At 39.8% G+C, this 23,261-nt stretch overlaps 2 protein-coding genes across 7 annotated transcripts; one reads left to right on the top strand and one right to left on the bottom strand.

The window, feature by feature from the left end:
• Window positions 1–712: 712 nt before the first annotated feature.
• Window positions 713–10,230, bottom strand: LOC121673473 (p21-activated protein kinase-interacting protein 1-like). The gene is made up of 10 exons (XM_042046787.1): window positions 9,889–10,230; window positions 8,371–8,533; window positions 5,658–5,778; window positions 5,493–5,567; window positions 4,765–4,817; window positions 4,190–4,335; window positions 4,001–4,098; window positions 3,182–3,281; window positions 1,859–1,985; window positions 713–1,239 (listed from the first exon to the last, which is right to left on the bottom strand). The coding sequence occupies exons 1-10, from the start codon at window positions 9,949–9,951 to the stop codon at window positions 1,079–1,081; spliced, it is 1,107 nt and encodes a 368-aa protein (XP_041902721.1). The 5' UTR covers window positions 9,952–10,230; the 3' UTR covers window positions 713–1,078.
• LOC121673474 (tRNA selenocysteine 1-associated protein 1-like) lies at window positions 9,573–23,055 on the top strand. 6 transcript variants are annotated; one of them, XM_042046788.1, is made up of 11 exons: window positions 10,121–10,220; window positions 11,065–11,217; window positions 12,627–12,707; window positions 13,723–13,799; window positions 13,899–14,032; window positions 14,609–14,740; window positions 15,672–15,791; window positions 17,929–18,124; window positions 18,800–18,845; window positions 19,408–19,576; window positions 22,749–23,055. In XM_042046788.1, the coding sequence occupies exons 4-10, from the start codon at window positions 13,770–13,772 to the stop codon at window positions 19,542–19,544; spliced, it is 795 nt and encodes a 264-aa protein (XP_041902722.1). In that variant the 5' UTR covers window positions 10,121–10,220; window positions 11,065–11,217; window positions 12,627–12,707; window positions 13,723–13,769; the 3' UTR covers window positions 19,545–19,576; window positions 22,749–23,055. The 6 variants fall into 6 exon arrangements, with proteins under 6 accessions (XP_041902724.1, XP_041902726.1, XP_041902727.1 ...); XM_042046790.1 differs by lacking the exons at window positions 10,121–10,220; window positions 22,749–23,055 and adding an exon at window positions 9,573–9,675 and having other exon boundaries at window positions 19,408–19,805; XM_042046789.1 differs by lacking the exons at window positions 10,121–10,220; window positions 22,749–23,055 and adding an exon at window positions 10,711–10,735 and having other exon boundaries at window positions 19,408–19,805.
• Window positions 23,056–23,261: the final 206 nt, after the last annotated feature.

Below are 23,261 nucleotides of genomic sequence, written 5' to 3'. Positions count from 1 at the left end.
CTCTTGCTACACAAATAAGGAGGAACAGATGAAGTGAATCAGAATAAAACAGAATTCCAACTACTCTTTGAAAACAGAAATAGTAATGACTACTCCAGTAGTGCAGAAAACAACATTAACATGCCTTACACCTTAAAATAAAGAAAGGAAACATTTAGTACAGCTCTTTGACCTTGTTCTCACCAGCTCAACTTTGTTTTTCCCACTGCATATTTGTAATAAGGCTTAGGATAAACTCCTGTTCCCACTGACTGAGAAGGTCAGGAATTCACTTTTTGTTTAAGTGCAAACAAACAGATAGGTGACATTTATCAGTGTGGCAAACATTTCAAATGTTATATAATTCTTTTTTAACAACATGGCTCAGATCAAGGACTTGGAAAAAATACAATGGAAAGGGGGAAGAAAAGGTAAAACCTTATCGATATAAACTCTTTCACCTAAAATTATGTATCATATTCCGAACAAAATGTTTCAGTCATGTGAACAGTGGTGCAAAGACTTTTAAAAAACTTAAATATATTTGAGTATGAACACAGTAAAAAAGCCAAACACTGTGCTTTTAAAGTCCATATATAAGTCCACATCAAGAACTAGAAATTACAGTTTTCCCTGAGTGTATGAATGGAATGTGATCATTTTAAGTAATTTTAACATGTTCTTTCTTACAGTAGGAAAAGAAATGCAGAACAAAGACAGATCATACCTTGAGTCAAATGAACAGTGACATTTTCAACACTGAGAAAATGTACGTTTTTAATATGCATTTAAGTGAGACAAAAATGTAACTGAGATGCAGCTGTTTTTATTATTTTAGCTGTCTTTTTCAGAGCCAGTTAAAAAGTGTATGGTATTGTAAGTATAAAAATATAAACATTACATATTATGAATTTATTTTTGCTTTGTTCACTTACAGAAAGTTCCCAGAATGATCAGTCAATTTATTAGGGTAAAAACACTAGTTGCTTTTAAACAACACATCAGGTCAGAGGTATATGTCCTGTTAGGGTTTACATTCTTATAAAAACTAGGGCAACACCAGCATTTACTTTTTATACAGGAGAGAAAGTAGCTGCCTTCATGCCGAGCTATTCTGTTTCTTTTTCTTCTTTTGCACTGGAGCTTCCAACTTTTGTTTCCTTGGAATAATTTTTCTCTTTCTTTTTGCTGCTTTAACCCGTCCACTAGTCCAAAAATCTTTGTTTCTCCTGGCTGTTGATGATTTTTCATCTTCTGTTTCTGAAAAAAAGCAAGGAATTATTCACATTGAACTTTATGTCTGGTCTTTGTAGTCTAAATGACACAGAGACTTATTTGTAGCTCATTTAAAAAAAGGTTATAAATAGCTTTTTATTTTACAGTGGAAAGTGCCATTTATGCTAGTTTTGCCTGTGAAATTAAGATCTATAAAGATCAAGTATGTAAACAGATTACAATGCAGGAAAAACAACAGCAGAAAACCCAAACAGATCTGAGCTAGACTTTGTAAGTTTGCTCAGCTACAATAGCCTCAGACCTAATTTCGTTTATAGGAAGACAAGACATGCAGTTCTATCAACTGTTTATTTTCTTATCTGTCTCAAAAGCTTTGCAGTGGCTTCCTCAGTATGTTACTCCAGTAAACAGAAAGAAAACTTTAATAAAAGTGAAAAGAGGCTTATGTTCTCTTCTGTCCCACAAACATACGGGCTTGAGACACTATCAGATCGGTAAGTGTACCTGTATCACTTGCCAGTGTCATATCCCCATTTCTTCAAAATACCAGAACGTTTTCCAATGGATATAGTAGAAACCTCCCACTTGGTGTATTCCACTTCACAGTCACATTAACAATTCAAAACACGAACACTTTTGTTACCTTGAGATGATGTTGCAGTTTTATCAGAATTTTCTTTCATTTCTGAAGCTCGGTCAAGCCATACTGCAAGACATGTCAGCCTAGCTTTGGTATTGACTTCGCACAGTAAAGATGGCCCATCTTTAATCTGAAGAAAACATAAAAGAGTATTATTTAAACCTTATTTTATTTCTGTTTAAATTTACTGTATTTGAAGTCAGAAAGCATCTTACTGCCCACCTTCACTTCATTGATAGGCAACTGTATCACTCAGCTCTTGGAATACAAATATTCTATTACAGATATCATGGGAAAAAGTGTCACAAACACATGTGCAATGTTAACAGCATCAACCCACTGGAAACTACTGTATTAGAATATTCCACCCCTCAGAGCTGCACAGAGCAGCCCACACAGTGATACAAAACTTTGCCTGCAAGGAAAGGAAATCACGTATTTGTCAAAATAAATACAATGTTACACAGAAAGGTAAAGAGTTCCCCGATCACTCTGTCAATTCTGTACAAGGAGAACAGAAATGTAAGGTGTAGGGAAAAGAGGGAGATCACTCCTGCACTTACAAGTATAAAAATAATCAGAGTGGATGACATTAAAAACATGCAAATTCAGATATGAAGAGTATATAAGTTGAGAAATAATTATTTGAACTATCCAAGATGCTTATCATAAAATATAGTAGATCCTTTGTAACTAGGCAATAAATTATAAAAATCTATTTCTGATTTTAAGAGGAAACATTAAACAAAAGAAACTTTAAAGATAAGACATGATTCCTTGTTGAACTGTGTTACTCAGAACTGTTTGAAAATACAGGAAATACAAGTACCCAGTACATTAATGTATTTGAATTTTTCCAAAGGATAAGTTCCTCCCCTTACATGAACAACCATCTTCCCCCACCCAAACCACAGACTTCGTGTTTTTAAGAGTAGCAACAGTCATCCACATTACAAAACCTCACAGCAGTCCTGAACTAATTAGATAGTCATAACATACATAACTGATTAGATAGTCATAAGCCTGGCTAGGTCTGATGGGAAGCATGACTTTACATAAAATGGAGATGAGATCTCATAATATCATCATACTTTATAGTTTGTTTAAAAAAAGAAAAGTACAAAGATAAAAAAATATACAAGTGCATAAATATATGTGCTTACACATAAATCTCTACTGAATGTAACATGGAAGAAGATCAAGACATCCACATTTCAAGTAAAATTTCCTCAGTCATTTATAATTAACTCTTACAACAGAACTGTCTGCAAATTTTGGTTCTCTGATACTTTTCTTAAATGTAGGAAAGCAGTTTAATACACCAACCTTATCAAGATCCAGATTCCACATTTTAATGTAACCGTCACTGGATCCAGTAACAATAACATGCTGTCCTTCTCTTTCAAAACTATAAATATCTTTTATTCTGTAAAAAGTAATACATTTTTATATTACACTTCAGAACAGTAAGCTGAGAGAAATTAAAGATGAATAGGCAACAGTCTAAAAAATGAGTTTGAACAGAAAACCCCGAAGTGACAAGCAGGACCTTGGAACAGTGATCAGCTTTGAGTGCTGTCACTTATATTAGAAACATTTGCTACAATGTTTTATATTGGAAACATTTGTTCTTTACAAGGACAGCAGTAATACACTGAAACATTTGCTCAGAACTCTTCAATACTTTAAAGCATATACTATTAGACACATCAGTGACATTACTGCTAATGCTTTTGTGTTTTGATGAATTCAAAGCAACATTCGGACAAATATTTGGTATTCAAAAACAGAGAATACGTGATTACACTCCTATTGTTTGAACTGAAAACTGGTTTGTTTTTTTGAAGCATTCTAAAGAGTCAGAGTCAAAAAAGACTGGTTAGACACACACACACAAACACACACACAGATTTAGAACAGTAATAGTCTTAATTCTGTACCCTGTTGTTTTTGTAACATGCATGGACAGCACAGTACTTGTGCTCATACTAAAAGCAAACAAGTCTGTTTGGAATTTAGCACATAAATAAATTCACTTTCTATACTAAAACAAAAGCAAAACATGCTGAACATTACAAGCCATTGAACTTCAGAGAGGACTCAGCATTGCCATAAATATTTAAATAGTAAACAAATATAGAATACCTGTTTTCATGAGCTTTGAATTCACACAGGCATTTTTGAGAGTCACAGCTGTAGAACCTAATCATTTCATCATCTCCAGCTATGGCAAGGATAGAATCCTTGGAATGGGGAAAAAAGAAATGCAAGTGTGATTAATTTCATGTGTTTCAAACCAGTTAATTTCCCAATACCTCTCATTTTTGTACTTACTGTAATAAATCTAAGTGAAGAAATCCTCTTCTCTGTTGTAATGGTGCCAGTGATTGAAGCTGTGTCAAGTCTGTAGATATCCACTTTGTTTGTTATCACAGTCACATACTTCTCTCCATCAGGGGACCATTTAATTATGTGTGCATCTGTATACATTGATACAGAGAATCTAAAAGTAAGAATCTTTAGAAGCTGCTAGACACTGTTTTCTACCTAGATTTACGAAAATATTCAGTGAAAAATCAAATAAACTAGAATAAACAGCTATACTCTTAAATGTTTATTTCTGATTATCAGAATCGTGTAAAGAAAAACAAACTAAAACACATTTATTTAAATGTCCTGATCTCAAATTTCAAGGGGGAAAAGTATTTACTTTAGTGGTTCTATGTTTTCCTTTTGCTAAGTGATTATTATTAAGGACATAAGCTTACAGATGCTTGCCTGCATGTGTAAAAAAGACATTATATAAGTTTGCAATTAACGGACTCGATTAATTAAGTCAACTTTTCTTTACACGAAAAATAAAACTATCAAATTCCACTTAATTAGTGGATTTAAATTGATAAACTCACTTTGCTTCAGGTTTTTGATAAAGGCTGATCGTCCTTCAACAAGATTCCAAGTTCTGAAAGACAACAACAGGTAATGTGCATTCTGGTTAAAAACAGCACAGCAAAACTGAAGTACAATCTGCTGACATGAGGCACCCAAAGGAAGCTTTTAAGCCTCTCTATGCATTTTTCTGCTTTCTTAATGTAAGAGAAAATGATGAGTTCATATATATTGCTTGCACGCTATAATGTTGAACTTGTGTTATTTATTTTCTAAACCACCATTTGCAATACTGAGCCCAAAGGAGCCAAATAGCAATTTGTGCTGTTGAAAAAGAATTTCATATGTCTAAAACATGTATCTACAGCAACATGGAAACCCTCCAAGTGAAAAATCACACTAAACAAAACCTGGCATTTTTCAAAAGTTTAAGCAAATTGTGTTCCAAAATGCAAACATATTTATACATTTACAAGCGATTTGTGAAGAGTCAGAGTTCACAAGAAGAAGGTATGAACAGCAGAAACTGCTCTTAAGAGACTTTAAAATATTGCTGGCACTTAGAACTTCAAAAGACAACCAATGGATCTTTGAACCATTTGATAACAAATATATTTTATCAGTGTTGCATGGCCTAGTCCCAACACAGAATTGTTGCTTATAACACTGATTAACAGTTACTGACTTAAGATTCTCAGCATTCCTTCATCAGTTTTGACTCACCTTAATGTTTTATCTGTTCACTCACCTTAATGTTTTATCTGTTCCGACTGACAAAGCTAATTTCCCAGAAGGATGAATAGAAAGAGATGCCACATGTCCTCTGATAAAAACAAAACATTAGTCACATCTATTATTTACAAGGAAAACAGACATGAAAACGTACATGAATATGAAGATTTAAGCAACTCACTTATGTGCCTTAATGGATTTCAGGCATTCCCATCTCTTTGTGTTCCAGATACAAATGAGTCCATCTTCCGCCCCACTCAGTAGATGTGCAGTACCATAGAACTCCAAACAAGTTATTGTGCCTAGAAATACAATTAACAATGTTGTACACACCGAACAGTTATCGCACAAATTAACAGAGAATGTACAACTTAACAGAAAAACTTCTTCCATCATGGCATGCCAGCTACTACCCTAACCTTGGGAAAATCTAAACTATTTCCTAAGTATTTCTTAAAAAAACCCTCAAACTTTCTTGCTGTATTCAATAGTCTGATGTGCTCTATCAGCCACCCTTTACCCACACATCTGAACTCCATCTGGTCTGTTTTCTGACACAGCAGTACTCAAACACTGTGGCAGAGATGACAGAGAGCTCTTATCAGTGATAGGAATGCTCCCACATCACAGTCCTGCTCCTGACACACAGCTGAATTTACTGCACATGCTACTTTCCCATAATCACCAGATTTATCATATGTCAGTTAAATGCAGCTACCATGCTCAGTCTAACTCCTGGATCTTTTTGGTTAATCAATGCTAAGCTACAAACAGATTTATTTGGACAGCCATTAACTGATGACTGTACCAATGATATAGAAAAAGGGTGCACCCTTAGCAAGTTTGCAGATGACGCCAACCTCTGTAAGTGGTGAGGGACGGGATGCCATCCAAAGGGACTTGGACAAGTTCAAGTAGTGGGCCATGGGAACCTTGAAGTTCCACAAAGCACAGTGCAAACTGGTATCAGCACAGGCTGGGGGATGGACAGATTGAGGGCAGCTCTGCCAAGAGGGACTTAGGCTTGCTGATGGATGAGAGGCTGGACATGACCCAGCAATGTGCACTTCCAGCCTAGAAAGCCAAATGTGTCCTGGGCTGCATCAAAGGCAGCGTGGGCAGCAGGGCAAGGGAGGGGAATCTGCCCCTCTACTCTGCTCTGGTGAGACCCCACCTGGAACACTGCATCCAGCTCCAACAGGTCCCCAACATAAGAATGACGTGGACCTGTTGAAGCATGAACAAAGAAGGGCCATAAAGATGACCAGAGAGATGGAACACCTCTCCTATGAGGAAAGGCTGAAAGAATTGGGATTGTTCAGCTGGGAGAAGGCCACAGGAAGACCTTAGTGTGGCCTTCCAGTACTTGAAGGGGGATTGTAAGAAAGATAGGGACAAGCTTTTTAGCAGGGTCTGTTGTGATAGGACAAGGGGTAATGGTTTTAGATTGTCGCTGTTGCACCAAGAAACTGCCAGAATCATGATATAAGTCCAAGGAGAAAATAGAATTATTTTATTAAATACAAGCTAGGTTTTATATCTTTGTACGTAAGAGAGCATGATATGATTGGTCGCTTGACCAGCCACCCACTAGGGGGATTGGCTGAGGTTCTCTAACACCCATTCAAAATATTTTCTCTAGTGAACCGTAACAAAATCATGCAGGTGCAAGATAGAGTGTAGATACAAAAATGCTGCTCGCAAGGATTTTCTTGCTATTTTCTAAGTCCGTGAGAGACTTTTCTCTCTCACAGAAGAGGTAGCAGAGTTATGTAAACAACGAAACACCTGCAGCCTTGAAAAGTCTTGCTTATAGTATAGTAGAAAAATATTTTGACAATGGATGTTTTAGGATTTTAGCCAATCACCCCAAGGGGTGGCTGATCCTTTGTCCAATTAGACTATGAAGAAAAAAGTCTATAAAAGAGTTTGTAAAATAATTAAATAAATCAATCTTGCTGCACAATTCCTGCCTGCTGGATCTTCTCTCCTCCTCCTCCCTACGGCTGCGGGACACAGTGATGTACCCTAGGACTGCGGTAATAATAGAGAGTTAGTTTACAAAACCATCAGCAGCTGTTTCTCAGCTAGCAGTATGAGAAAGAAAACCTTCCCAAAATGCAAAGACAGCTGGAAAATTCCTCTGCTCCTGCTTTTTATCATCCACATTAGATTAAAGAGGGTCAGTTAAGATTAGATGTAAGGAAGAAGTGTTTTTACAAGGACAGCAGTGATACACTGAAACAGTTGCCCAGAAAGGTGGTTGATACTCTGTCCTTGGAAACATTCAGGGCCAGATTGGATGGGGCTTTATGTAACCTGATCTGATTGAAGATGTCCGTGCTCACTCAGCGGGGTTGGACAAGATGACCTTTACAAAGTGCTTTCCAACCCAAACTATTTTGTGACTTTAACATGTACTTTGCAGTTGTAATTCAGGCAGCACATACAGGGGGAAATGTACCAGGTTAACTCATCTGGCAGCAGCAGCCTGCTCTCACATGCAAACTCTCTCTTTTGTGTGGCTCATGTACACTTGTGACAGGACAAGGACAATGGGAAAGAAAGTAGCTGGGAGTAGGCATGGTCTTGATAAACTGTCCTGATAGAAGAAAAATGGCACAAAAGCCATTTGTGGGTCATAACTTCTTAACCAGATAAAACTATAAATAATTGAAATCAGCAGCGATATTTTTTGGCTAATACCAAAATAATTTCTTTTATGCTCAAAAGCTTACCTTGTTTGTATCATCACACCATCCTGGCTGCAACAGCACCACTATTACAGTCTTATTAGAAAAAAAAAAAAATCAGTTTTCTTCTTCCGGCAAGGACTGGTTTTTCAGCTACAATTTTTTGTCATTAATGTTTTTTACAAAGAAAAGCTCCCTTACCATTGTGCTGTAGCAGCGCCCCATGTTCTATCTTCTTTTTCATGTCATAGATTTGGATTGTCTCATCTCTGCTCCCAGTGACCACATATCTGTTATTCACTGCTACTGCTGACAATGAGGCAGAGTGGGCATGATGTGTAAAATCAGGGACGACTGTCCAGGACTGTAAATGAAACGCAAAACAAACAGGTCTTTCTCAAGCTTACCATAGTAAGCTTCCACTTCATTGTCCTGTAATTTTTTTTTAAAAAGCAAAACCTGAAAAAGTATATGTGTAAAAATCAGAATCACAGAATCAATTAGGTTGGAAAAGACCTCTGAGATCATCATGTCCAACCTACAACTGAACACCACCTTGTCAACCAGACCATGGCACTGAGTGCCACATCAAGTCTTTCCTTAAACACCTCCAGGCACAGTGACTTCACCACCTCCCTGGGCAGCCCATTTCAATGTGTAATCATCCTTTCTGTGAAGAAATTCTTCCTAATGTCCAACCTAAACCTCCCCTTGCACAGCGTGAGACCATGTCATCTTGCCCTGTTGCTTGCTGACTGGGAGAAGAGGCCAACCCTCACCTGGCTTCACCCTCTTTTCAGGCAGCTGTAGAGAGTGGTAAGGTCCACCCTAAGCCTCCTTTTCTCCAGACTAAACACCCCCAGCTCCCTCAGTCACTCCTCACAGGACTTCCGTTCCAGACCCTTCAGCAGTTGCATTGCCTTTCTCTGGACCTGCTCCAGCATCTCAATGTCTTTTTTGAATTGAGGGGCCCAGAACTGAACACAGCACTCGAGGTGTGGCCTCCTCAGTGCTGAGTACAGGGGGAGGAATTATATCTAGATATAAGCATAATGGGATCTTATTAAGTTAATGTGTTGTTAGGAGATTAGTCAAAAGGATTTAAGCGTGCAAACCTCCCCTTGTAATCAGTGCTGTGCTTAGACGAAGCTGTCTGTGAAAAAGTGTCTGCACAGAGATAAATCCCAAGGGCAAGAGAGGAGGATTCTCTCGTTTTCCATCACGGCAGGAGACACGCCTTCCACCTGGCCCCAGCCCCCCGACCACGTTCTATCCATCCCCCGCGCAGCTCTCCATCCTCAGCGCCGCGTGGGGAGGAGCGACCTCGCACCGCAGCCCCGCACGCCCTCGTGGCTGCCCAGAGGCTCCGCAGCTCCCGGGAGCCCTTCGGGACAGCGAGGGGGCCGAGCCTGGCGGCAGAAGCTGCGGGAGAGGCCGCCCCGCCCCCGCAACGCGCTTTAAGAGCCCCGGCGGCGCCCGGAACCGCGGCTACGGGCGGGCGAGACGGTGAGTGCCGGGGCGCGCCGGGCATTTCCCTCACACGCTTCCATGGAGGTGTTCAAGGCCGGGCTGGATGGGGCTCTGAACACGCTGGTCTCGTGGAAGGTGTCCCTGCCCATGGAAGGGGGTTGGAACTATATGGCCTCTAAGCTCCCTTCCAACCCAAACCGTTCTGTGATTCTAAGCTTCTCCGCTCCCTACTCCCCCCATTCCCGTTACCTGGCCGGGCCGCGTGGCGAACCCCAGCAGCACCTGTTCGTAGCACCCCGCCACCAGCTCCATCCGCCACCGCACGGCGCCGCCCCGGGGCTCCTGCCGGCTCTTCCGCCCGTCCGCCGCGCTGCCTGCGCCGCTCCGCGCTGGCCCCGCGTGTGGCGCCCGGCAGCGCCCGTTCCCTGCGGGTGAGGAGAATCCTGTGGGAGCCGCCGCGGAGCGGGAAGCGCCGGACGGAGCGGCGAGGGCTCAGGCTGCGCGCGGGGCAGCCCGCGCAGGGGGGGCCTCGTGGGGCGGAAGCGGCGCTGGCGGTGATGGCGGCGGGGCGGCCGAGAGGCGTTAGTGCCGGGATCGCGAGGGAGGGGGGGAAGCGGTGGCCGGGATCGGGGCCTGCCAGCGCGGGAAAGGGGCGCGAACCTATATATTGGGAGCGGGGTGGGGTGGGATAGGCTGGGGTGTTCGGGCCGTTCCCTTCCCGCGGGGCCCCCGCCTCCCTCAGGGCACGCGGGCCGGGGAGGCCCCGGCGGCGCTTGGGCCGAGGCCCTAGGGAACCAGCCCCGGGCCCCGCCGACTTTTATTGCTATTTCGTCGGGTCCTTTTATATTTTTTTATTACTTAATTTTTTTCTCGCGTAGTACAATAAGCGGGAAGCGCGGCCCCGGCGCCAGTGTGGCTGCTTGCGGAGGGCCGCGGCCGGGCGGGGCGCACTTGTGGTCGGGCTCGTCCGTCGTGCCGAGTGGCTCGGTTAAAGAAATGCGTCACGGCTCGGGCCTGGGCTCGGCCAGGGTCACCGCGCCGGCCCCAAGAGCTCTGGGCGACTCCCTCATCCCGGTGCCCTGACCCAGCGCCTCGTGTGAGCGAAATTAGTGCTGAAGGGGAAGGGGGGTTGCTCGCTGCCTGGGTGAGCGGTGTTTGCACGGCCGATTCAGGCCGTGAACAGCTTTGCCCACCTTTTTGCCCGTGTAAACGAAATAATGCAAAAAACGTGGAATAAAATTAAAAGGTGCTATGATGTGTGTGTAATCCAATTAAGGATGTGTTTGAATTCTGGAGGTTGAAGCTGCCTCATTGCTTTAAATGAAAGCTAGCTGTGACTGTAGATACAGCTAACGCAAATGTAAAAAAATGTATTATCTTAATACATGCTGTTTTAATTGTTTTTAAAATGTTTTTGTTTTGTAGTGAAAAGGTCAAGATCGGACAGGGAGGCATACGAAACCAGTTTTGCATAAAAGTCGGTGATAACTGACCGAGAAGCAGTTGCATCACTTGCCTCCTGACAGCCTATTGCAACAAGAGTGCCATCTTCCCTTGGGTCTGCACGAGGGAGAAGTGGTAAGTTTAAAAGAAGTTACTGTGAATTCAAAAATCAGTATTGCAGTGTTGAAAGCATGGAAGAGTTTATGGTTCCTTTTGTTAAAAACGAATGTTAGAGGAGTGTTGTTACATGGATGTTTGCATTATTATTGACAACTTTTAACAGGAAAAAGTTGCTGCTGATAATTTTTATAATGAATACAATTTTTTTCAGTAAGCTCATTCTCAGTTTAGCATATGCTAACCTTACAAGTATATGCCTGTATTTTAAGGGCTTGTTTGTACTTGGCTCTTTTCTTGGCTTCAGAATGGCTGTGGGGATGAAGTCCATAGTTACTCTGAATAGCACCATGCATGGATGCTGTAATTATGGTTTATGGCTATCCTGTGTCAAGTTAGTGTAATCCATTTCAGAAGTAGTGCTCTGAACTGCTCTGTTCTGCAGCCGAGCCTTTAAGGTGGTGTAGATGCTCTGTGTTTATTGCATTATGTGGCTGTGGATTTGATCAGCCAAGATGTAAAACATTACATAAATTCTTGCATAGAAATGGGAATTAGAACTTCAGCAATCAAGTATCTGCATAGAAGGAGTAACACCAGATATAAAAAAATCAGTAGTGGTGAAGGAACACTTGTGTGTGAAAGTAAATGCAGAATATTTTGCAAATCAAACTGGTTTTTGCACTGATTTATATTTGTTGGATGACTAGGGGAAAAAGCCTAAAGAAAGGATATCAGAATCAACAAAGATATGTACCTCTTTAGGAAAGTGTGTCCACTGGTTTAGTGATGGCAGTAAAAGGTTATTTGCTGTTGCTAACTTGATGGTAATGAGTGAAACATATATGTGGAAAAGGCAAGAGAGGGAGGAGAAAAGGTGCAGAGAAAGATCAAGATTGCTTGTATTGTGCCTTCATTCTGCTTTTATTTCTCCTATTTTTTAGCACATAGGAAGTACCACTGCTTGTTTTCAGCTGCATAGTTTGTGGTACAAGTAAATTTAAATTTGGCTAAAAGGGGAAGAAGCCAGGGGGATTGTACAAAACATACTGAAGCATGTATCTTTTGCCTTGTTTTTAACTATTTTAGAATCTTCTGAATTACTGGATTATTATATGTAGGTATTTCAGAATTAAGGGTAAAGTATAGGAGACTTAAAAGATCTCTAAAATTTTCTAGTGCTTTGAATGGTGGGAAGACTTCGTTCTCTGTTACAGTTTAGGACAGTGAAGATGACATCTAATCATAATCCCATTGGCCATATATCCTTTTTATTTCCATTGTTTTAGCAGTGACAAGTCAGAACTTAATTTCTAAAGCTCTGAATTAATAACATTAGAGCATATGGTGGGGTGAACATATTTGGAAGTGATTAATCTTGAGGATAAAATCCTTCATCTTCTTTTTCTCCCCCACATTTTTTTCAGCTGAAGGAGTGCAATAAACTGAACCTGTGCAGTCATACTGTTTGAGAAAGAGAGAAGACAGTTTGAACCATGGCAAGCCAGGTAAGATGATTTAGTCAGAAATACAGGCTTGCAGTGCCTAAATGGATTCCAGAACCATACTCCGAATTCCTAATAAATGTGAAGCTGAAATAGCTAGCTTGCTCTGAGTTCGGTGTTCTTTTAGTCCTATGATTGTTCCAGCAATGCAATTGCTGGCTGTCCTCAGGACACTTAATTGTGTCAACTCAAGCAGGTTGGGAGTTATTACATTAAGCTTTGCAGTTTGCATTATTTGAGCGTGAGTTCTTCTGAAGGACCTTGCGCATAACATTCTGTATAAGGTACATGTGGAGATCTTATAGAGGAAGAACATTAAAGCCTGCGTAAGTAAATGCTGTGGAACATCATTCTTATTTTTGGAAGACCTTGTTCTTCAGAATCTTAAGTGAAGGAGGCAACCTGTGTTAATATGGCTGTTTCCCCATCTCTTTTGTGTAGTTGCCCCACTCACTTCCTTTTTGAACTGTGGTTTTTGGGGTTTTAGGGGGTTTTTAGGTTTTCTTCTTTTTTTTTTTTTTTTTTATTTTTTGTTCCCAAGAGGCACTTTTTATGCCTCTTTCTTCCTGGCCTTGCGTCTGGGTTCGAGTTTTCCCTCAGCCAAGCTAGTGCCTGTTTCTGGTCTGCTTTCTCCTTACGTTCCATTAATCGGCCTCTTGTCATTGTTCCTGGCCTGGGAGAGTGACTCACTGCTGGGTATTGAGGAGAGGTATCTCACAGAAGAAGAATTCCTAGGAGAGGGGAGATAGGGACAGTGGACATCCCCTCTAGGCAAGAGTGACAGTTTTCCTGCCTCTTCATCACTCAGATTGTGCTGTGGCAGGGCTTTTTGCATCCTGGAGCTCAAGTGGAACACAGTCCAGTCCTGAAGCTAATTAACATTTAGGATTGGCCAGCATCAAAGGGCTATCTGGTTTTTCCCTAATTCCCAGAGGAAGCTGTCAATCCTTTAGCCAGCTTGACAAGTCAGGGGAATATGGCTGTTCATACAATCCTTTGGCTCTGTTATTTTTGCCAGGCGTTTTCCCCAGAGGCTGCTTTCCCTCATGGGAGGCGGAGGGAGAAATGGGACCCCAGGCTTCTTTCAAGGGCAAGGTGAATATGGGGAAATCACCTGTGGTGATGGGGAGTGGGAGGGAGGAATGTAAATGAGGCTAAATACTATAAAGGCGATTTTTTTTTTTCTCCCTACAGGACTTGATGGCAAAAAAAAGAGAATGTCTCCAGGCCTACAGCTGGTGGAGAACACCACAGAAGAAACGGAAGAAAAAGAACAAAATAAAACCAGGAAGAATAGAGTTTGTCCCTAGTAGTACTAATACAACCAGGTAAAGACCTTTAGAAAGGAGAAGCTCTGACCCCTTACCTGTTCAAATTGCTAATGACTAGTGAGTGCCATCAATTATTTTAAAAATCCTGGAATGGCACAACTGGTGCCTATACACTAAGTATTGCTTATGGAATTTTATTGCCATTTGAACAATGAAGATTTTTTCCTAGTTTCTGTCTCATAATTGCTTGAGATGTGGTGTCAAAATAGTCTTAGCTCTTTTGAATTATGGCTGTAACTTAATATTTTTTCTTGGTATTTTTGAGTGCCCTGCCCTTCAGACAACAAATGAGACCTTTTAAAACCAACTTTTAAAAAGATTCTTTAATAAATTTGGGTCTTTGTTCAAATGCTTGCAAAAGTGGTAGAATGGACTCAGAAACTGAGAACTTACTGGAGTGGTGGCACTGTGGTGCTGTACGCTGCTCAGCAGAGTTTTGCAGTTAATGCTCTCTTCATATTTAGTCTCCTTATTTGTCCAGTAATAACTACTTGCTTGTATGTTAGGTACTTTAATACTGAAATGAACTGTGTTATTCTTGAACTTAATGATGGTTCTCTTACCTTTTTATAGACCGGATTATTCGATATTTGTTGGGGAGCTGACTCCAGAAGTAGATGATTTTCAGCTCTATGACTATTTCCTAAAGAGGTACCCCTCATGTATTGACTGCAAAATAGCAACAGACCTGCTGGGATATTCCAGGTAATGCCTGTGAAAATGTGTTTATGCTGACAGTATGTTTGTTGCTCTGAGTAATACATAGGAACTAGCATTTGAACTAGTTTTGAATTCTCTTCAGAGGCAGGAAGAGAGATTAGTCTCTGGCATTTTTTAACAGCATAGATCCTTGTGGTTCTAGAACTTTATGGTTAGTTCTAGCAGTTAATGTGATTTAAGTTAATGTGTTAAGCTTCAATTTAGCTGAATGCATATCTGCATGAAAGGAGTTAGATGGTGGGAGAAGGGAGAGCTCTGTGTGGACATCTGTGCTGCTGTGCTTACCTACAGCAGTGTATCCTCTTAGTCATCTGCAGTACTGAGGACAAAATAATTCCCTTTTTACATGTGGAAGAAAAGTGTAAGGCCTAGCAAATCTTATGGGGTTGGGAGATGGAACTTCTAATATTAGTAAATAAAGCTTAGTAGAAGTTGCACTGGCCAGGCAGTGAGTGAAGCAGGGATGAGTGAGTTTGCTGTTCAGAAAACACTGTCTGTAATGGACTAGTTCCAGAAACTTTAAAAAAAAAAAAAAAAGGAAATCTGAGACAGCAAATTTAAAAAGAATGCTAGAGCTGTAGAGCAGTAGGAATGGGTTAATACTGATACATTAACTGCTGTAAGTGCAGAAATATGGAATCTGGTTACTTACACAGATAGCAGTTAACATGTATTGTTTTGCTGGCTTTCAGCAAGTTGTGTTTTAATGCTGTGAACAAAGCTCTTTGCTTCTGGCCCAAGTCTTTAATTTTGTGAAAGCATCTTCTGTGCATGTGCACATGCCAGAGGGGTTGCTTAGGTAGTAGAAGCTATAGTAGCTACTATTTTCTGTTTTTGTGAAGACAGAAGTTGAATTCATTAGCTTTATAACTGTTATGAATACTAGAATTTGTTTTCTCCCTTTTGAAAATTGTAGAGGGTATGCCTTTGTCAGATTTGGTGAGCAAGGTGATCAGATGAGGGCACTGCAAGACTGCCAGAATGCACCAGGTCTGGGGGGAAAACGAATCCGGCTGAGCATAGGAATTTCTAAAAGGTAACAAATGAGTTGTGCATTGATACATTCTAAATTATCACATTGGTAATTCTAAATAATTGGGTTCTTTTAGCTCTGCCTTTCTAAAGACTGTGGCCCTTGCTATAATGGCTGTACACTATGCAAAACCAAAATCAAGGAAGCATATGTTTTGACTGCCTGGATTCATCAACCTCTTTAAAGATTGCTGAGGAAATACAACTCTTAAGTCTAGCCAGACTGTATAAGTTAGGCTTAGCTGCTGTTGTGACCAGCCTTAATGCTCACAGTAGTGAAGCTGAATGCATTTTTAAGTATTTCATGTTTGAGCCTGAAGAAGGTAGAAGGGACAACAAGTGTTTGTTTTTATGCTAGGAAGCTTTTCTTCTAGGCCTTTCCCCTTGGCTTAGACAAGGTAGCACAGTGTTGGTTTTAAAGTAGGCTGGCAGAAGAAGGGTATCTTTAGTGGAAAAACACAAGAGTCTGGAGGGGAAGAATCCAAAGGAGATGTTGCTTGAACGGTTTGTTTAGAATACTACTCTTTGCTTCTCAAGTGATTGAGGCAGCAGGAAATTTAAAATTGATTGGGTTTGAGAGGGGTTTTTTTCTGCCAGCTCAGTTCTCTCAGTCAGTTATTGAAGACAATCTAGTTAGAGACTTGATACCAAATTTGATAAACTTTGATCCAGAATACAGACAAAAATAGAACTTTTTATAAAACAATTTCAGTATATATTCATGAGGTTAGCTTGTGTGTTCTGTTAAAAGGCTAAAAATAACAGCTCCTGCCTCTCTTTCCTGGATAATTTTGCCAATGTTGCCACACTGCTTTGGAACAGGAATGCTCTTACCCAAGAGAGCACTGTCCAGATTTGCTTTGACTAACTTGCTTTGAAAATGAGGTTTCAAAGAAAGTTTTCCTCACTTCTGCCATCCAGAAGAATGTCAGCAGTATTTTTAGATTTTTCTTTCTACAGAGATGGATATAGGAGAGAAGTTGGAAGCAGAAGACTGAGACATTATGAAATAATTTGTTTACTACAGTAGTAAGACAATAAAATACCTATTTATTAGAATGTATGTGTAGCTTCACAGTAATGAAGCAAAAATATAATGTGGGCATTGAAATACACACCACTAATCTGTACCTGTTTCTGAATGGCTGAGTACTGTGCTCTCACAGGATCCAAATATCCAGCCATCAGAGTAGTTTGTCATTAAGTCACTTACACTGGAAACAATTTCTGAGCTCTTTCAGTTTGTGTTCTTGGCAAAAAGCCCCAATCTGAATTTTCTGTAGCAAAGCGGAGATAGAGACCTTGGACACTACAAACACAGGAGGTCTGCTTGTATGTATGTAATCAGTGAGGAAATTCCTAAGCATAGGAGATTTCTTGGAATGTGCAGCTGATTTATCCCAATCTTTTTCATGTAGTATATCTCTGTTTTAGTATAGGTTATTCTTGTTCAGTGATACTTGTCATTAGCCACCTTGAAGTTGTCCCTGGGAGAAATCTGCTCAGGAGAGGGAAAGCAGTGAAAACTGATCACGTGGCCCTTTGGTCTTAAGAACTAATGAGTTTTGTAATTTTTCTGCTGCTTTGGCTTTGTTCTGGATAGTGACTTCACCTGACAGCTATGCTTGGGCAACTGTTCATGGACCAAAAATTGAGAAAGTGAAGGTAGACATGGTAAATTGACAGGCAGTGTCAGATGCTCCTCTGAAACAGATAATCAGCCTTTACCCCTTGTTTCTGAAAATAACAAGATTTAATATTAACAAAACATTAAAAAAGATGGAAGGGCTAATTAAATGTTTAAAGCATCTTTTAAAACACCTGTGCTTGGTAAAGGTCTCTGATCTTGATAAATCATTTTTATCAGCAGCTTGCTTATACAGATACCAAAAGTACTCAAACTGAATATAGATACATTTCTCTTGAGTTCGTTCACAGAAATAATTACTCCTGGCATTGGTGAAGGTGAGAGCATTTGCTTCTGTATAAACATGAGGTATTGTGCTGTGATTTAAAACTTAGGCAACTATTGAGAAAAGCTTCCTTGTATATTTGGAAGTGTAAAGTTGTTTAACTTCAACATGGGGTTTACAGTTTTTTGTTCTCAAACTCTTAACTGTGTATAACTTCTCACGTTTCAGACTGAAAGCAGAATTCCAGCGGTACCAGTCATACAACTATAATGATTATTATCAAGATTATCAGAACTACTATTCACAGTGGAATTATGATCCTTATGCTGACTACAACTACAGCTCCTATACTCCCTATGATAGCATGCAAGCTGTTGGAGACTGTTCTTTAGGAGATGCTGTTATGGCTCCAGCTGTTTTTGAGGTAAAAATAAAACAGTTAATGTAAAAAAAAAAACCAAATAGCAAGTTGTGTGGGTTGTGTAAATCAGAGCAGAGAAGTCCTAAAGGTGAAATCATGCAGTCGGATAAGTGTGAAGGTTATATTCAGCATTTTGGATTTAAGTGCTTTAGTGCATCTGTAGAATTAGATATGTATACAGTAATATTTGTTCATGTATATCAAATAACAGTTCTGACAGCAAAATTTTTAGTCTCTCTCATCCTGTTCTTCTGATGTGCTTTGCTTTAAGCAAAATAAAGAATTGTTGTAAGATGATCATATCTAGGTCAGCAAGTTGATCAATTACAACTTCCGGAAGTGCCTTCCAAGCAGAACTATACTATGGTTTTCTTAAAAAAACCCCAACCAAACAACAAAAAAACCCACCAAAACAAAAAAAAGCCACACCCCAAAAAACCCCAAACAACAAAAAAACCCTACCTAAACAAACTAACAAACCAAACAAAAAGAAAACCCCTAAAACGAAACCATTAAAAAGCAACAAACATCCCACAAAAAACACTTCCCCAACAAAACATCACCTGCTCCTGCTTATTTTATAGTTGTGGGAGGAGGGGATGTTTTGGGAGCATAAAATTACTTTGGATTTGTGATGCTTTCTGAAACTGACTGTGATTAAACACTTTTTTTTTTTAGGAAGCTTCAGCTATGACTGAAATCAATGATGACCTAATAACTGAAGGTAATGATAATTCTATCACTGCAGCTTGAATTTAGCTGTGCTTCTGCCCTTTAACAGTACAAGCCAGTGACTACTGGATAAAGAATGGGTTATAGCTAAGATGAGGTAGGATTTTAAAGCTAATAGTATACACCATGTCAAGTAGAATGGCACATTATCAACAACACTTTGCAGTAGGCTTCTTTCCTTTGCCTTCATTCTTCCAAAATGATCTACTGGAGAATTTACTGTATCTTTGTATTGATTCTGCCAAGATTGTTACATGTTAAACTCATTAGTAGAGGTATCTTGTAATAGTGTTCAGAAATTTTAATTATCCCTAAGTCTCTGCTTCATGTGGAAATACCAGTATAGTCCTAGCATTTGAATACACTAATTCCAAAAGAAACTGGACTTGTTAGCTTTGTTAAAATTGGCAAATAAACATCTTACTAGATGTATTATTAAGTCTGTTAAGTCATTACATTTACCTGAAGTACACTTTGTTAGGCATTTACTTCAGGTTTTTATGTGCAAACCTCCTGAGTTCTGACACTTGTACTTACCAGGCTTTTATTTTCAGATCCGCAGCTGTACTTGGATGTTGATGAAATGAACAGACAATTTATGGAGACAAGTGAAGAACTCTATGATGCCCTCATGAATTGTCACTGGCAACCTCTGGATACGGTCACTTCTGACATCCCCTCTGCTATTTAAGTGTCTTATATAGCATGACCGTTAAGACCAAGGTGCTAAAATTACATTTCTTCTACATTACTCTAGATCATAAGTTTTAAAGCACAATGATAGGTTGGGGTTTTTTTGCTATGCTTTTGGCAGTTTCTGTAATCTTTCTTTGTTTTGTTTTATTCATCACTTGGAGCATCTTGAAATCATGTAAATATTCTAGAAATGTAAAGAGTTCAGTGGGGTCTAAAGATAGACTTGCCTGTGTAAATAAAATTTTGTTTCTGCAAACTGGCCAGCAAGGGATTTTACTTACAGATGCGAAACACCTTCTCTTCTGGCTTGTGGAATTTAGCAGGAGGCAGTAGGGGTATTTCACCTGTCTTTGGTATGGGCATCAGCACTAGCAAGAACTAGCTCTCACACACTTCCAAGATACCTAGGCAATCTTTTACAAGCTCCTAACATGCTTTATCTGTACAGTTTTAACATACAGAAGGGCAAACTTTGAGCTGCCATAGCTGCAAACATTCCAAAGACTAAGGATGATACCTACTGATAGTTTTATTTTTGCCCTTCTTGTTAGTCTTCTCAACTGATGCTTTACAGCAAAGAAAGTGTTGTAATATAATACATGTTCTTATACATAAAAATCCTTGGACAAAACCCTGTGATATAAAGGAGGAAGAAAAACCTATCTGGAATTAAAGTGTCCTGGTATACTCTTCAACTAACTTGCACCCTATCCTAAACATCTGTTATTTGTTCAGTCTCCATGCTCAGATGTTTCATAGTGATGAGGTTTATAACATTTTAGTAGGATGACAGTTTCCAGTATTCAAGTCAAAAGTGGTTAGGGGAGATGGCAATGAAGAAAGCTACACTTTGATAGCAACTTCTGAGTGGCTTTCCTCTAAACTGTTCTTATCTGAAAGCGTATAAAATATTTTCCAGTCATAGAGACAGCTTAAGCTCCTGTTACTATTTACTGTACACAATAAAATAAATTCAGGCTGGAAACAAAAGAATACCTTTTTCTCTTCAAAAAGTAGAAATTATCATATAGCTAATACATGTGAAAGCTACTAAAGCTACTTGAGGCACTTTGGTACTGCCATGTGTGTTTTGGGGGCAGTCTAAACCATAATTGCTAGGCTGGCAGATAGGAGTAAGTTCTTTTTTTTTTTCCTTTAATGACTTAATTACATTAAAGTGGTGGTCATAACCTATATGCTGTTCTTAAACGTGAAACTAATACCTGCATTGCAGAGTGATGACTTGGCAGAGCAGGTCCCTTCTGCCTGCTCACCAGAATCTCCTCTTTTCACAGTTTAATTTCAGCTAGGATTTTTTTTTTTTGTGGAGTCCTGTCCATGAAATACAGATGCTCTGAACTAGAAAGGTCTTTTGGTGTGCTATAGGAACTTCATTTTCCTGGATTTTGTGCACTGCATATGTAGAAGGAGAGAAAACAAAACCCCCTCATTTAGGCACGGAATTTCTATCATAGTCTTAGCAACTGTTTCTCTGCTTTGGAGAGAACTAGTTGCAAAGTGGCTGAAAACTGAGATTTTGTAGGTGAATGTTTCCTTGGTGGGAACTGGTCAGTCTTCAGAAGGTGATAGAAGGGAGATTATTAATGGGAATGTGACAGAAAATGGACTAAATGAAGCAAAGAGAATCTGGATGGGAAAGGGAATTAGTTGTGTGCCTGTATAGAATTGTTTCAGGGGATTGCAGAAGGGAGGAAACTCAAGATAGTAGATGCAGGATGCTTGAATTTGGATGTGGGGGTGCTAAACTTTCAAAACCATGCTGGATTTGATTTCACTTCAGTTGTGGTGCACAGCTGTGATGCCTGAGCTTGGTAGTACAAATCAGTTGCTAGGCAAAGGATTTTGTATCTAGCAAGCACCATCATCACAAGATGCAAGATTATAACCCAGGCACAGACCTGGAAGCTTCCTGCTTTGAAGTGCATATCCTGCTTTGCATAGCATTACCTAACACCATACTTAAGCTGCAGCAAGTAATTTGTGGAAACCTTTTACTGTGTTATTAGATGCTAAGGGTGTGTTATTGGCTTGATAAAAATACTATGGAGTATCTGCTGATTTTTGCCTTTTGGGAGGTTGATCCATGTGTGAACTATGTAATGAGGAGCCCATGTAGCTGTGTGATTTCACTTAGATCAGCACTGTATTACCCAGCACATAAACCTCAGAGTCTGTAGTTGTCATATTTATGCAGATTTTACGTGTTAGCAAGGTCTCCACACTCTGCATTAGACACTGTTTTCAGACATGCATGCACCTTCTGTTCTGGCCTGTAAAGTACCTGTATAGTGAAAATACTGTTTATGTAATGCAGTTAAAGAGGTTGGTTGGGCCATTAGTTCTGCAAACCTGAGAAATGTTGGGGAATATATTTTCTTCCAGTCAGCATAGAAAAAAAGTGAGGTGAAGAAGGGAGTCTGCTGATTGCAGCCCGTGTGATACGGTTTTAAATAGCGCTCTGACTTTGTTTTCTGTCTCCTGAGCCTTTCTAGTCCATCCTGCTTTCCAGTTAGGAGTGCATATATGGGATCAAGATACTGTGTGCAGTGCACATTCTTTACTGTAAAGACACACTGAAAAAACTTTGGTGTAAGCACAAATTTGGGAAAAAGTGAGTGCATCAGAACTGCTGGCATTCATTGCTGAGACTTTTAACTGAGGAAACTTCCAGCGCTGGTCCAACTACCACCTGCATTAGCGAGCTTACACAAAGACCTGAACATGTACGTCATACAGATGCCTGCTCTCAGTTCTACAGAGAGCTGATTGCAGTAGAAACATGCAAAAAAAGTATTGGGAGCAATGTTTTCAACACCATGCTATTTCTCTTTGTCTGGTTGTGTTTTGTCTGTTTTACCCAGCTGAAATGTTGTGGGGTTTTTTAAAGTCTGATGAAGGGGTTTTTTTGAAGACTATCTAGTGTTGGTTTTAGAAACTCTTCATTGTACCTAGCTGTGATAGATAGTGCCTTTACCTAAAACCCACTAATTTCTTGAAGAAGAGTAATGTTTTTGTTTTCCACTTCTCTGAACAGAAAAGCTTTAGTACCATGGTTTGAGGGGCTAATGATCCTGCGGTCAGTGAACAGGGAGAAAGAAACAGGCTAAAAAATGGTGAAGACTGAAAAGGGTTCAAAAAGGTTGAATGGTACTTAAGCCATGAATGTTTCTTTTTGCAGGGATGCTCTTGGACCAACAGCTTCTTTCTAGCGCTACCTCAAAGTAACTTGCAGATATAACTCACAGGGAAGATTGATCAAATGGTGATGATCACTATCATTCTGCTGGAGATATATATATATTTGCCTTTTGTTTTGTCTCATTTTTAATGACATTTATTTAACTTCAGTGACTCATGTCAATAGATGTTGTTTGACTACATCAACAAGTATTTCTGAGTCATGAGTTTCATTAAAGGCATGTCCACCATATGGAAATTGTTCTAAATAAGTAAAATAAGTAAATAAAGCAGCACTTGAATTTACAGAGCAAGTGTAGTGTAGCTGCATTTGACACGTACGTGGAAGAAAAAATTTCGTTTACAGCTTACCTTAATATTCTTAGCATGCATAAAGAGGGAAGCTTGTTTTAAAATTGTCCAGCTCCTACATGACCAGCACAGGAGTGATTTTAGTCAGTTCCCCACACAGGTACCATTTTAGAAGCCAGCATTTTTACTAATGAGTGTCTGT

Source organism: Corvus kubaryi, unplaced genomic scaffold (genome assembly GCF_017639235.1).
Source record: "Corvus kubaryi isolate FWS band 111438036 unplaced genomic scaffold, C.kubaryi_AGA036_p1.0 65453, whole genome shotgun sequence".
Lineage (NCBI taxonomy): Eukaryota > Metazoa > Chordata > Aves > Passeriformes > Corvidae > Corvus > Corvus kubaryi.
This window is presented reverse-complemented; position numbering and strand designations above follow the sequence as displayed.